We start from the raw sequence: 13,816 nt of genomic DNA on the forward strand, positions 1-13,816 counted from the left end.
CTATATAATACAATCTTTTTATATCAAAATAAAAATAAGGTATATGATAAGAATGATTATCATAATTAAATATTTAGAATGAGTTAGAATAAACATAATTTTTTAAAGTTTTTCTATAATCTCTAATTTTAAAAAATTATATAAATTCTATTTTCAATCAAATTATCTCAATTCATCTAGATAGCATAAAATATATTATTTATTAAAATATATATTGAAAGAGACAAAATAAGACACAAAAAATTTCTCCCCTCTAATTTAAATAGGATATTGATAAAATCAAAGCATCTCAATTAATTTATAATAGCATTATTCATGCACGCTTTCAACGTCCAACACATATTTCTTTGTTTTTAAAGTTGCAATGTCGTAATTTGCTTATTAAAATAATTAGTTATCAATTAACGTCACCATATTTCAAATAATAATAATAATATCGCCGCCTGATGCATTAATTGGCATTTTAATGATCTTCAGTTTCTAAATTGTTAGAGAATGGACTAATCTACTATATAATTAATTGCTATATGTTTATATTTAAGAAAAAGAAATTAGGATAATTTATTTATATTAATGTCAAGTCGTCTCATTATCAATATATATATATTCTACTTTAAAAAAAAATGCGCACCTAAATTATTCCTTTTATGTTAATTAATTATTATTTTTCTTTTATGATAGAATGGCTCAGTTGTGCATGAAGCACGCCCATGAAGTTTATCGTATTTTATATATATTTTTTAAATTGATTTTTTCGTTAATGGTAATTTATTTGCAAAAAATCTTCAAATACTTGAGATTTAATTTTTAAAATAAGATTATAGGTGAGAAATAAATAAATTGTTGTTAAAAAAAAAGAACTGCAAAAATATGAGAATCTTAAAAAGAAAACTCATAGGTTTAGGGCATAAAATCTTATATATTCTGTCCACCTCAGCACCTTACTTAAATGGTCAAGCATTCATCAAATATTCTCGTCCACCTCATGAAAATTACAATATTCAAATTTCAAATTCATTTTTCTTTAATAAAATTGTATAATATTTTTAACCCTATTCCTCTCTATAAATAATAATAATAATAATAATAAAAAAGTTGGAACATAAATAGGAATTACACTACATGATAAACTTTTTTAATATTCGTTGTGAAATAATTTAATTTAGAGATATTAGAGTTGATTGACGAAATACATCAAATACACAAAATGTTATAAATGATTTATGACAATAAATTTATATCTAAAGTTAGTTTTTTTTTTTTTTTTTTTTTCTGCATAATTTAATAGAATAAAATAGGAGATTCAACTATATAATAGACTTACTATAAAAAGTAATGATGCATGAGGAGGCATTTTTATTTGATAAAAACTAATTAACTGCAAAATAAAGAAGTTTGTGCAGATAATCAAGATTAACATCATCAACAGGCAGGCAGAAAGGAGACAGCAGGACAATTAACAAACAACAAATACATAACAACCAGAATAATCAAAAGCTAATATTTTCTTTTTCTTCTTTTTGTTTTATCTCTTCAACTCTCAGATTAATACCATCCCTTTTATTTCTAGCAATACTCTCCACTTCAAAATTATGCAGTACTTGGAAACTTCAACTTCTAGCAGCAGTAAGATCTTGTAATGACCAATACCAAGCGCGTTGTATTGCATCAGAAGGCTCTACGATCATGCCATCGCGTTAACTAGAACGAATAGAGGTTTGCCTCCCAATCGTTCTCGTCCCTGAGAAATTGCAAAAGAAAAAATGGCAGAAGTTCATTTCAAATTTTCAAGACTATAGAAATGAGAATCATAATCACATCATAAACATCAAACTGGACAAAAGTCATGGGAAGATCTGGAACTAGTAGTCTAGTACAAGGTTCTGATCTGTTCTCATAATTTTGCAAATACATACCTTTAGTCCCTGCAGCTCGATCACACAAGCACACTCGACCACCTCAACGCCAACTCGCTCTGCCATAAGGAGTAAACAACCGATTAATATAACCAACACAAGATTGTGAAAATACAACACTCGTAAAGAAAAGTTAATAAGAGAAGGATCTCATCTACTGAGCGGCAATACAGGGCTGAGTCAACAAACAATTGTCATTTCTCAGCGACTACTCAGAAAATTTTGTTCAGAAACTGAAGCAAAATTACAATGACAATCAACCAGATTCAAAGAATAATCTGAGTCCTAGAACTGAGAAAGATTTGGAAATCACAGCCAAGATAGTGTCATTGTGCAAAAACCCGAGTAAAAACGAGACACTTCCAGCTGTGGCCAGTGCATGTTCAACTAAAAAGTAATATAATCACTTGGAAGACGAAACATTGGCTTTAAAAATGGCCTACCAAGTAGCCTTATTGCTGCACACAAGGTTCCCCCAGTTGCAATGAGATCATCTATCACAAGAGCACGTTCTCCAGCTTCAACAGCTCCTACGTGCATCTCAATTTTATCTGTTCCATACTCTAAAGAGTATTCTTCTGAAATGACTTCACCTATGAAATCATCGATCGAATGATTACATTTCAGATACAGAATCATGATTTTAGTTTCATTTGAAGATAAACTAATCATGGTAATCCAATACAATAGCCCAGAGTATACTAATATACAGTTTATCCGTTTGATGACCATTTTGTTTTTCATCTTTCCTAAGAAAACATTTGAATTCCTAGTCAAATTCTTTACGATAGTTTTCATCTTTCCTAAGGAAATATTTAAGTTCATAGACAAGTTCCAAAAACAAGTTTTCAAAAACTATTCTTATTGGTTTTCAAACCTTGGCTTGGATTATAGAAACATACATGGTAGAAAATAACAAAACAAAGGAACTCATGGGTGGGTGGAAGTAGTGTTTATATTCTTAATTTTCAGAAACCAAAAACCTAAAGACAGATGGTTATCAAACATAACCTAAGCTATCAAAATAGCAAAAACCCTTAGAACATTGACTAAAGCTTGAAGTTTCTGGCATCGAAAACGAGATTAACCATCGAAGACATGCAGATTGCTCACTTCTTGACCATCGGGTTATGGATAGCAAACATCAAATGCAATAGCATATGCACGAGAGTTTTTGCCAGATGCGGAACATTATGCTTGAATCCGTAGCTAAAACTATAAATTGATTCAGATGGGTACAAATAAAGGTGTGTCAAGCACAAAATTGTACCAGGCAACTTCTTGGGTTTTCTCATGGGAACAAATTTTGCACCGATAGCCAGAGCTATCGGAGGGCCAAAAATGAAGCCCCTCGCCTCAATTCCTGCAGAACAAAAAAGATGAATTGGTTCAAGTCATACCATAAAGTTACTTCCCCTCCTGATGTAAAAATGACCCTTTTGAAGCCAGAATTTACCAGCAACGACAGAAATATCCTTCCCTCTGTACCTCTCCACGAACAAATCAATAGTGTCCCTAAAGGCCTTTATATCAAGAAGCAACGTTGTGATATCCTGAAACAAAATCCCTACCAAAAGAGGAAGAGGGTGTTGTTTACGGAAAAAAATTAGAACAAAAACATCGTTTCCGCTAAAAACTTAGCACCAAACAAGACCCATCACACGCAAAGCCCAAATAAGCATAAAGACAGCAAAGATGGATCTCTCAGCCTGGAAACGGCCATTTCGATTTTCAAATGAGAGGAGATTAGTACCTGGTTTAGGGAAATCTGGGATTACTCGAATGGCCTTGGCGATTTTGGCTATGCGTGGGTCTTGTTCATCGGTGGACGCCATTTCTTGATCCGGCACCGTCTTACTCACTGCCAAACACCCGCCGGACACTCGATCAACACAATTTGACGGAGGTAAAATCAGAGCAAAAGAAAGGGGCAGCGGCCAATACGGAAAACATAGGTTTAATTTACTATTTATTTATACAAAAAGTTGGGGAACGAGCGTTTCACGACAGAGAATCCATTTGACCAAATTGCCCCACCGTTAAAAAATTCTTACCCCATTATTACCAAACTTTCCCCACAGAGGAGTTCAATTTTGACCTGCGTCATCGAATATTGACTAACACAAGAGATTGGAATTCCGAATTACCATTGCATCGCAGAGGCTTGAGCGAATATCGATGCTGTGGAGAGCGAGTCAAATGTGTACGACACGACGAGAAAGCATCGCCCACGGCTGTTGACGGAGAAGCGATCCACCGATGAGGAGTGAAGACCGCGGTGGTCCTATAGTGCGACGGCGAAATAGGAAGTGAGGAACTGAGATTGGAGGCTGCTTTCATCGTCGGTTGTGATCTGAGAAATCGAAACGTAAAAAGGATGAAAAAGAAAAATTGAGATACGGTTGCGGAAGCCGACTTATTCGTGTAGCGTCGTTTAAATTAATTAATTAATCAATAATTCTGGAGGGTACTTTGGTCCGATGAAAAAACCCACGTAAATTTGATTTGTTACTTAAATCTTTTAATTCCTTTGAGCGAATGTCTTCGTAATGTAGTTTGGTATAAGAATGTGGTAAATTTTGTATGTCCTAATGTAAACCCAAAGGCCAAACCTCCTCAGTCCTCGCGCAATTTCCTTCCTTGCTGTTCTCTCTATAAAAACCCCCACTCCCCTCCCTCTCTCATTTCAATTCCTCTGGACTCTGAGTCTGAATCTCAACCTTTTCAATTCAACCCTTTCCCTTTTGAATCCTTCATTCTTCAGCTATGCCACTCCAAGCTCTCAATTCCCCCTTCCATTTCCATGACGTCCCCTTCCTCCACCCCCTCAAGCCCTGGGCCAAGCGCAAGCGTTCCCGCCGCCCACCTCTTCACGCTTCTCCTTCCGAAGAAGAGTATCTTGCTCTCTGTCTCATCATGCTCGCCCGCGGCGACCCCCGTTCCCTGCTTGAGCCTGCCGTCGCCACCAAGTCCGCCTTCAAGTGTCCTCTTTGCGACAAGGTCTTTTCCTCTTACCAGGCTCTGGGTGGTCACAAGACTAGCCACCGGAAACCGGCTGCTTGTGACGACCAGTGCATGTCGATCTCCAGTGCTACGTCCACCATCTCTAACTCTGGTGGAAGGGCACATGTCCGTAATGTTTGTCACAAGTCGCTCCCCACCGGCCAGGCCTTGGGTCGCCACAAGCGCTGCTACTACGAAGATGGTGCCGACGCCACTGCGAATCGCCAGAGCTACAACGGGATGACGTTGACATCGTCGGAGGAAGTAGGTTCGACCCACATCGTCAGCCATAGCCACCGAAACTTCGACCTGAACATCCCGGCGTTGCCGATTCTGTTGCCGAAGCCTTCCTTCCCTGGCGACGAGGAGGTGGAGAGTCCTCTGCCGATGAAGAAGCCTCGGTTTCTCTGGCTGCCGGAACCGGAGATCTCGCTGAATTTGGACGATCCTTTCCCGGATTGGGGAAGAGGGATTAGAATCAAAATTCAAAATTAGTTTCAGTTTTCTTTGTATAAAATTAATTTAGCCGATTCTTGGGGATCTAGAAAGAGGGATACAGAATATTCAATTAATTCTTTCCTTTTCTTCTTTTTTTTTTTTTTCCCTCAAAGCCATTGTTTTGATTTTAATTGGGAAAATTATATGCATGCTCACTCATAGTTCTTGAATTGTGCAAGTGGATACAGAATTGCATCATGACAAGCGCCAACCCCCGCATGTGGGTGGGTGGGCTAATTCATTGCAAGCCAAAAGATAACCCCACAACTCAAATTCGGTAAATTTATAAATTTGGTTAATTACCAAACTTAATAACCAGAGCTTCACCACATGTATTCTCGATCAAAAAATGAGTCGCTATTAATCAAAATTTCAATTAGAATCTTCAACGTAAGTTAAGAGTGTGGGTTTTGTAATCATTTTCAGGCACAATGAAATAAAAATTTCCTATGAACGAACCAAGGTAGAGGTAGCAAAATTTCTTGATGGTCAGAAGGAATAAGGAGTTGATGGTGGGAATGCAAAAGGCATAGGCGTTATGTTTTCACACGTAACCAGTCATCAAAAAGGAGCTTTCACATACTGGCTCCTATCATCAGCCAAAAGCACTATTTTTCACAAAACAAACAGTTGGAGGCCACATAAGGCAGGGAAATAAAGCAATGAACGATAACACTACATGATTAGACATTTACAATAAATGTTGGCCTGGCCTCCTCACTAGAAGAAAGAAAGATATATGAATTGTGATAAAATTTGAACAACTCTTGAGCACCACAAGTTTTCTACCATCTACGAAAACACTCACAACTTCTATGACTCATGCTGTGAATGTGTGAATGGATCTTTTATTGCTTCTTTGTTTCATGAATTCAAGAGAATGTGTTCAATTCTCTGCATGATCTTAGGTCTAATAGTATAGTACAGCAGATGCCTGTCCCGCGCATCCTGTCCTGTTAAGCTGATATGCGTTCTAGTTGCAATATGTGTGTTCTCAAGCTGAATTCTTTTACCTGGTAAACATTTTTTTTTTTTCCATGTGTGAGATGGAAAACACGGGAGGAGAGGGGTATAGGAGAAAGAGAGAGAGGAGACAAAAGAATACCTGCATGGAAGATGCTGTAGATAATAGATCGTTGCACTGGTCAAGCAATGCACGCTCATGTGCATTAACATCTGCAAGTTTTGATACCACAGAATTCACATCTCCAACCTATCATCATCAATAAGAGATGTCTTTAATCATGTGTCAAAGCTGTGTAATCATTTCACGACAGGTGTGGTTAAACAGAAGGAAACTCAAAGACACCAGTCCTGCTCTTGTTGATGTAATTAATGATCAAATCTGATGTATTTCTACCTTAAAACTAAATTATAGAGGACAACAGCAATAAGCAATCTAAACCCATGAGTTAACCCTTGGGCTTTATTTGTTGGATAAAGGTTTAGACCTAACTTAGGTGGGCTTGTACCGGAATGTTGGATTAGCATATTTAATGGTAATTATTCTTTTAAAGAAACATAAGTGGCAGATGAAAATAGAAACGACAAATAGCTGAGTGTGGGGTTGCAACCTTTGATAGCCATAAGCTTAAGGATGGGGCCATTGCTTGCATCACATCAACTGCTGAAGAAATAGCTTCCTTAACATCCTGGACTTCCGCCTATGGCCAAAAGATAAACACATAAATAAGCAAAGAATGAAGGAAAAATTTGTTGATACACGTCCACACACACAGAGATGACACCCACCTTTGCCCCATCATCAACTGGCAAGCGGAGGGTTCTAGCTTCCAAAGCTTCTGTAATACCTGACAGAGAGCTGGAGAAGTCTTGATCCAGAAGATCCAACTCGTCCAAACATGTCATCTACATTTATATCAGAATAATTACCATAGTTTAAGCAAAGATCATCGTTGGCAAAACAATTGAATGAAGATTCATGCAGCATTTAATCTGAGTGATAATTAATAGAGGGAGCCAAATGAACCTAAACAATAGTTTTCTAGAGGCAAACTCAGAGTTCAGGAACTATTCTTTAATTTTCAAGATAACAGGATACAGAAAAGGAGAGAAAGAAGAATGCATCTGCATATCTTACTTGAGACTTGAGGATAGAAGCCAGCCTCAGTTTGTGCTGTAATAATTGCAACTCGTGTCTTTTGGCTAGAACAGATTCACGCAGTTTTGAAATACCATTCCAAGCACTGAAGATGTTTTTCTGACATAAGGGACAATTAAACAATATAAGTATCACAACAATTGTAGCGTTAGAAATGAGAACAAATGAGAAAGATTGGTAGAGTGGAAAGCAATGCCATTGCAATAAAAGACCAATTAACAAAAACCAGGAAGCCTAAGTTATCACAACAAATTAATTTATAAGCAAAATTCTTATTTGAGTTCAGAACCAGATCCTCTTCTCTCTTTGATATCCAAGGTTCAAAAACACCTATTTATTAGTGGATGATGATCCAAACAAGATGATAATGCAAATCAGACAAATGGGTGATTGAAATTAGGACCCAAAAAGAAAGGATCAACTACTCTTTTCAAAAGATAAAGTGGAGAAAGTGGCCATTTCCAGGAATCATACCTCGGCATTCAGGCTCTGGACAGAAGAAGTGACATCTGCTCTAGCATTGACAAAACGCCACTGCAAAAGCCTATTGTACAAAATCTTCAACGAATGTGCATCAACCATCCTGCTATCCCACATTTTCCCCCTCCGTACATCATTAGCAAAACTCAAAGCAGATGGTGTGCTGCTCCAGTAATTACTGAACCCATTTGTCACTGAGCATCTTAAATGAGATGGACTTCCTTTTGAAGGTGATGATATGGATGACGCCAAAAGCTTACTTGGAGATGCAGGACCAATCGGACTTCGAACAGGAGATGAATGCCCCAGGTTGTTGTTAGCAACCTGGCGAGGAGATGATGCTGGACTATCAATTGAATGCTTCTTGGGAATATTTACTTTCGAAGGTACTTTACTTTTTGCTCCAACGTTCTTAGATAATGGGGAGCCCGGCTCTGGTTGCCTTCGCAACCGGTTGTTAGTCTCTTGCCATACTCTCGCCTGTACCACGACTACTCGAGGGCCACGCTGTCCTTTCCCGGCACCACCCTCCTGCGTTCCCGAAGAACAACTAGAAGACACGCTCTCAGAATCAGAAGGAAGGTGTTTGGATGAAACGTCTGAACTATTGTCTGAAGTTCCTTCAGCAAGAGGCTCTACCGCCCTCTCCGACTCTAAATTTCCAGAATCAGAACCAAGTCTTCCGTCAAATGTAGATCTGTCTTCGACAAACGAATTCTGCAGCGCTCTAACAACATTCCCAGACCCACCAGCGACCTTCTTCCGTTCATCCATACAATCCAAACTCCTGCTCATACAATTCGCCTGCCGGTGACTACCGTGCCACCGCTGCTGATCTACTGGCTTCATATTCTCGGTCTGATCGCCGCCGCCACCAGTACCTTTTGTTGGTGTGGTTGTTTTTCTCTGCTCCGACATACCCTTCCGAATACCAGGAGCCCGCGCGTGCTTTGCCTTACTAGCCTGCAATGGAAACGATTCGCCTTGGAAAGAGGCCGATAGGCTCCGTGTCGAATTGAACAACAGCTTCTGAGCCGCCGTCATCTCACCCCTACCATTACCATGAACAAATCTGAAATCCAACGAATTAGGATGGGGAGTCCCTATCTGCGTCCTCTCCATGAATTCCGACCGCCTGATAGACGACGGCATCGGAGTCAGAACAGTCGCCGAAGTAGATGTACCGGAAACCGAAGGGGAGAGGCATCGTCTCAGGACCGATGCAGAATTAGAGGAAGTGGAAGACGATAAATACCGAGAAGTGACTTCCCGGGATTTGGGCCGTCGAGCGACGGCACCATTGTCGGGATCGGAAGGTAACAAAGGCGGCCTCGTAGGATTATGAGAGTGAGGCACTCTCTGAGACTGGGCCACGGATTTAGGATTCAACGTCGTCGATACAGAAGCAACCATTATTTCCTTTCGAAACAATCGAACCCTAATTTTTCACCGCAGATCACCCCAACATGAATCCAAACCAAAAATCATCCACTTCTCCCAGCAGGTAACAATCAATCTCAACGAATTCCAGACGATTGTGAAGGGAGGAGCGGAATGTTTGCTGTCGAACAGCCAAATTTCGTTTTCTCAAAAATGACCGTTAGAGTTTCGCCGGAGAAATACAAAGAAGAGAGAGGGGATTGGGGAAGAAAATTTGGGATATTCACAACGGTCACTGACGTCACTGTTCTTTTATATTATTATAAACATAAAAATTCGAAAAAAGGACGGGTAAGGAAGGTTTAAAGACTGACTAGTCGCGAGTGTACAAAAATATGGTACTCGCGTGGTGTGAACGTAACGTGTCGTGGGTCCCAAAGCTGGTTTTGAAATGGAGCAAGTTGTACGCGTGGAAACGGGTTATGCAAAAGGACGTTAAAGAGACCGAGTCTAGTGAACGTTGCAAGTGCGAGTTTGACGTTGTCAAAATGGCATCCAATAAATTTTCCTTCATTTTTAGGGCAAAATCTACTGCGTCTTCTTAATTCACATTAATTAATTTAGGGATTATTACCCTAATTACGATATTAATATCTCTAGTGACCAAGAAATCTCCATAAATGATTAATATATCAAAATTTTCAAGCCTTTTATCTCACTAATAGCTACTTGAAACTTTTAAAGTGAAAGGCATAATAGCATAAGCCACAACAAATATTATTTTCTTTTGAGTTTTTCCTTTAATAACTTCGCTCTTCTGGTTTTCTCTCAAGATTTTTAAAAATGCGTCTACTGGAAAAAAGTTTTTATACCTTAGAATGAATGTTTTGTTCACTTGTCCGATCGAAAGGGATCTCACACAAGAAAAGGATAGATGATAGATGATGGTGCTCAAAATGAGGAATAGATTTCACATACCAAAGAACATAATAAAGTCATTGCTGGTTCATCGCCATTAAATTTACATAATCAAACAAACACTGCAGGCCTTCACGCGAAGTAGAAGAAGTCCTTGAATTGAAGAGCTTCTCCTTCCTGTGGGAGCAGCACATTCAAATTCAGTGCTGAATGTGAATAATAAGAGCCATTCACAAGTTGCATAAAAGGAGCAGTCAAGGGTTGTTGCTTTACTTACCAAGCAGTGTAGAAGGCTGCTGCTTCACAAGGGTTGTTGCCAAACAAGACAGACGAATAAGGGAACCGATTCCTGAAAACAAATGGGCACTCTCTTCAAATCTACTACTGCTTCAATTGATATCAACTGCTTTTAAGCTTGCCATGTATGTCAGATAAATGGTCCACACATATTGAAACGAACTGTTTATCAATGGCTGCAAAATCAACGTCCCAAAACTCAATAAGACTTCTAGCTGTGTGGTTATGAGCAAACAGCTAAGTTGAGCGATCAAAACAAAGATTACATATTGCAGCGTCTCGGATCTGTATAATGAGTACCAAGGTCATACCTGTAGATGAACGGGGACAAATTTGTATGTGAGGAAATCGCAGACTGGCCAATACAACAGCCCATTTAACATTGTTGGAAGCAAATCGCGGTTTAATCTAGCAGCAATCTCACGGCCACTTTCACCTGAATTTGAAAATAGTGCATTCAGAATTATATTTCACAGCCTGCGTTACGGGAGTGACATTAGAACAAAACGTTATAAATTCCATCAGTTCATGGTTCGTTGAGCCTATAAAGCCAGAGGGGCTTTCACTACCAACTGATAGCAAGGCATTGAAAGATTATCTTAAGTTCTACAACTTCCACTTTCTAATTTACCTAGCAACGATGCATTGTAGGAGAAGAAAACAGAGGTAATAATAGGTCCATACACAGCCTGCCCCAGAAACATCTTCTTGAAAGTTGACAATAAATCTCGTGTTGGTGAGATTGTAGACATGAAATTAAACCACAAATGCTGGGATGGCCCCAATATCAACAATCCATAAGCAGTCATCCGTGTTGTTCTTATTAAGTCAAAAGAGCCAGGAGATGGCATTGTAATCATCTGAACACAATTTAAGTAAACCAAACAATTAGAAGACGAAATAAACCAGAACAAGAGGATATAAGAAGGTAAATTGCGAAGGGTGTAGCTGCCTCCATGAGGGGTGTAGTAGAAAACTGAAGAAAGTTGAACAAGTGAACCAAATTCATCAATGGCCATGAAATACAAGGAACAAGAGGTTAAGGATAAGTAGAAAAGGCCCAGAAAAGAAGACATCCTTATCCATCCCTGTAAAACAGATAGAACCCAAACAAAACCAAAATGATAATGAAATATAAAAGGTAAGAAGCTTACAAGATAAGGCAATTCATCTGAGATGTCTCTCAAGTCCTAATTCACTCACCAGAAAATGCCTATCTTCCTCCTTTCATATAACATTTCTACTCCAAAACGCTATATACATTAATAAAATTGTCTTATCCAATACTCAATCTCGCTTATTCATACGTGTAATTCACGAACTGTACCATGAATGAGAAAATAAAAACTCTGAAAGAAGGCGGAAACGAAATGCAAACAGTCATAAAAACCATCTTCTACCTGAGAGGTTAAGTCAGAAGCCGCATAAATGAGCGAAGAAGTGATACTTTTAGTGATAAACGGGTGAGTGTCGAGTTTCCTCATGTACCATCCAACAAATCCAATCCTTGATTTCGATGCAGAAACTGAGGAAAAGAATCGATACCGAATAGTTTCCAAGATAGTTGGGCAAGGAACTTTACTTTCTCTGACTCTGAATCTCATTGGAGATGACCCGAAACTGAAATACGACCTCCACCGAGTCTTAGCAGAGACAGAAGCTTTGGTGGTTGTATCGATATGGGCAACGACCGGCCGCAGAAGCCAGCCACAACGCCGACGCAAGCTACTCATCATATCCTACGAGCTTTTTCGCGCTTCTGTCTTGTCGCTCAGTGATTTCAGTGAGCTCAGCATAAATAAATCAAAAGCAGAATATTCAACGGCAAGCCTACTTCGGCCATGGATGCGGGTCTAAAGCCCACATGGGCATACGCTAGATAAAGGCCTGGGTCGATCATTGGGCTCAACCCCAAGAACATGAAACCCTAATATTTTCTTTTAACCCTCTTCAACTTTCCTAATATAATATCTTATCTAATAATCAATTGAGTTAGATTTAGATTAACCTAATTAAGTGAGCTTAAAATTAAATTATGTAACTAACTTAGTTGAATGAATTGAATTGTATTGGATTAATAAATCAAATGCCAAAGAGTGGAAAATTTCTTCTTTTTCTTTCCCTTTGCCAAAAAGACAGTCTTGGAACATCATAAATAAAATTTGATTTCTTTTACCTATGAATTCGTCTCTTGCAAGGAAAAAAGATGACCACGAAGAGTGGAAAGCCTCGTCATAAATGAGGCCCTATATCCTCCAAGATCCTATTGTTTTATAAAGTTTAATTTTTTAGATAATTAAAACTTTATATACTTTATGTCACTATTTAAAAATTGGAACGTTCATGGATTAATTAACAATTTAATAGGTCCGATATCAATTACGAAGAGGCAAATCACTCAATAATTGAATTGTTAGCTCTTAGTTCAGGGCATTAAACAAAGATTGTTTGTGATTTGTTGATTGAAAAAGAAAAATAAATGCGATTAATGCAAATAAAAAATAAAATTAATTTATACAACTGTACTATTGAATTATTTCTTTTGGGACCCTGACATTTGAACAACTCTTTTAAGCCCTATAAGCTCCATTGTCATTTTCATTATTACACAAAAAACAAGACCAGGAGTCTCATCCATTATCAATATTGATGCAACATTTCTTTATATATCTTTATATCATTAAAGTATCATGGAGAATACTTTATCTTAATTTTTATTTTTTCGAGACTAAAAGATGTTATTTATTAAAAAATAATATCTAATAACAAATTTATAATTACAAAAATGTACATTGAATTAACGAGTTACTATTAATTTTAAATTAATTAATTGCATCGTTTATTTATCATACGAGTGTCATGTGCAATAATTCTATCAAAGCAAAAATTATTGGGATTAAATAATAAATTAACATGGAAAAAAAACAGCTATCCAATTGGAGCCATAAATTTCGTTTTACACTATTGCATTGACTAAATAATACAATAATGCAAATAAAAACAATTAAATATGTTGATAAAAATATAAAAATAACTATTTAAATAAATTATGAAAAATGTTGGACCACATTCTTTTATCAATTTACGAAGAATCTAAGGTCTGAAACCAAACTTTTTTTCATTTGTCTCATTAATTAATTGGATGACATAAATATATGAGATTGGGACCTTTTTTTTTTTTTTATTTTCATTTATCACGACT

At 37.7% G+C, this 13,816-nt stretch overlaps 3 protein-coding genes and 1 pseudogene across 3 annotated transcripts; 1 reads left to right on the top strand and 3 right to left on the bottom strand.

Annotated features, from left to right (window-relative positions):
- Positions 1 to 1,326: 1,326 nt before the first annotated feature.
- Positions 1,327 to 4,320, bottom strand: LOC111805852 (adenine phosphoribosyltransferase 1). The gene is made up of 7 exons (XM_023691103.2): positions 4,064 to 4,320; positions 3,670 to 3,777; positions 3,373 to 3,483; positions 3,187 to 3,279; positions 2,360 to 2,509; positions 1,917 to 1,975; positions 1,327 to 1,741 (listed from the first exon to the last, which is right to left on the bottom strand). The coding sequence occupies exons 1-7, from the start codon at positions 4,254 to 4,256 to the stop codon at positions 1,685 to 1,687; spliced, it is 771 nt and encodes a 256-aa protein (XP_023546871.2). The 5' UTR covers positions 4,257 to 4,320; the 3' UTR covers positions 1,327 to 1,684.
- A 221-nt stretch (positions 4,321 to 4,541) lies between these two features.
- On the top strand, positions 4,542 to 5,587 carry LOC111805853 (zinc finger protein ZAT10 pseudogene; annotated as a pseudogene).
- Positions 5,588 to 5,975: 388 nt separating this feature from the next.
- LOC111805011 (QWRF motif-containing protein 2) lies at positions 5,976 to 9,703 on the bottom strand. The gene is made up of 6 exons (XM_023689867.2): positions 8,014 to 9,703; positions 7,519 to 7,638; positions 7,170 to 7,286; positions 6,992 to 7,081; positions 6,523 to 6,630; positions 5,976 to 6,430 (listed from the first exon to the last, which is right to left on the bottom strand). Exons 1-6 carry the CDS (start codon positions 9,430 to 9,432, stop codon positions 6,374 to 6,376), a joined length of 1,911 nt encoding a protein of 636 aa, XP_023545635.2. The 5' UTR covers positions 9,433 to 9,703; the 3' UTR covers positions 5,976 to 6,373.
- A 641-nt stretch (positions 9,704 to 10,344) lies between these two features.
- On the bottom strand, positions 10,345 to 12,551 carry LOC111806195 (uncharacterized). Its single transcript, XM_023691579.2, has 5 exons — positions 12,015 to 12,551; positions 11,246 to 11,474; positions 10,926 to 11,050; positions 10,595 to 10,790; positions 10,345 to 10,494 (listed from the first exon to the last, which is right to left on the bottom strand). Exons 1-4 carry the CDS (start codon positions 12,348 to 12,350, stop codon positions 10,707 to 10,709), a joined length of 774 nt encoding a protein of 257 aa, XP_023547347.2. The 5' UTR covers positions 12,351 to 12,551; the 3' UTR covers positions 10,345 to 10,494; positions 10,595 to 10,706.
- Between the last annotated feature and the right edge of the window lie 1,265 nt (positions 12,552 to 13,816).

Source organism: Cucurbita pepo, chromosome 11 (assembly GCF_057944985.1).
Source record: "Cucurbita pepo subsp. pepo isolate OVF chromosome 11, ASM5794498v1, whole genome shotgun sequence".
In the NCBI taxonomy this organism is placed as follows: domain Eukaryota; kingdom Viridiplantae; phylum Streptophyta; class Magnoliopsida; order Cucurbitales; family Cucurbitaceae; genus Cucurbita; species Cucurbita pepo.

Excerpts from the sequence above, each read along its gene's own strand:
- LOC111805852 (XM_023691103.2), bottom strand. The coding sequence starts at position 4,256 with ATGAAAGCAGCCTCCAATCTCAGTTCCTCACTTCCTATTTCGCCGTCG. Across the intron at positions 1,976-2,359 it reads TGCAGCAATAAGGCTACTTG|AGCGAGTTGGCGTTGAGGTG; the intron begins GTAGGCCATTTT and ends TCCTTATGGCAG. Across the intron at positions 1,742-1,916 it reads TCGAGCTGCAGGGACTAAAG|GGACGAGAACGATTGGGAGG; the intron begins GTATGTATTTGC and ends GCAATTTCTCAG.
- LOC111805011 (XM_023689867.2), bottom strand. The coding sequence starts at position 9,432 with ATGGTTGCTTCTGTATCGACGACGTTGAATCCTAAATCCGTGGCCCAG. Across the intron at positions 7,287-7,518 it reads CTTCTATCCTCAAGTCTCAA|ATGACATGTTTGGACGAGTT; the intron begins GTAAGATATGCA and ends ATATAAATGTAG. Across the intron at positions 6,631-6,991 it reads TAAGCTTATGGCTATCAAAG|GTTGGAGATGTGAATTCTGT; the intron begins GTTGCAACCCCA and ends TGATGATGATAG.
- LOC111806195 (XM_023691579.2), bottom strand. The coding sequence starts at position 12,350 with ATGATGAGTAGCTTGCGTCGGCGTTGTGGCTGGCTTCTGCGGCCGGTC. Across the intron at positions 11,475-12,014 it reads CTTCTGACTTAACCTCTCAG|ATGATTACAATGCCATCTCC; the intron begins GTAGAAGATGGT and ends AATTGTGTTCAG. Across the intron at positions 11,051-11,245 it reads CTACAATGCATCGTTGCTAG|GTGAAAGTGGCCGTGAGATT; the intron begins GTAAATTAGAAA and ends TTTCAAATTCAG.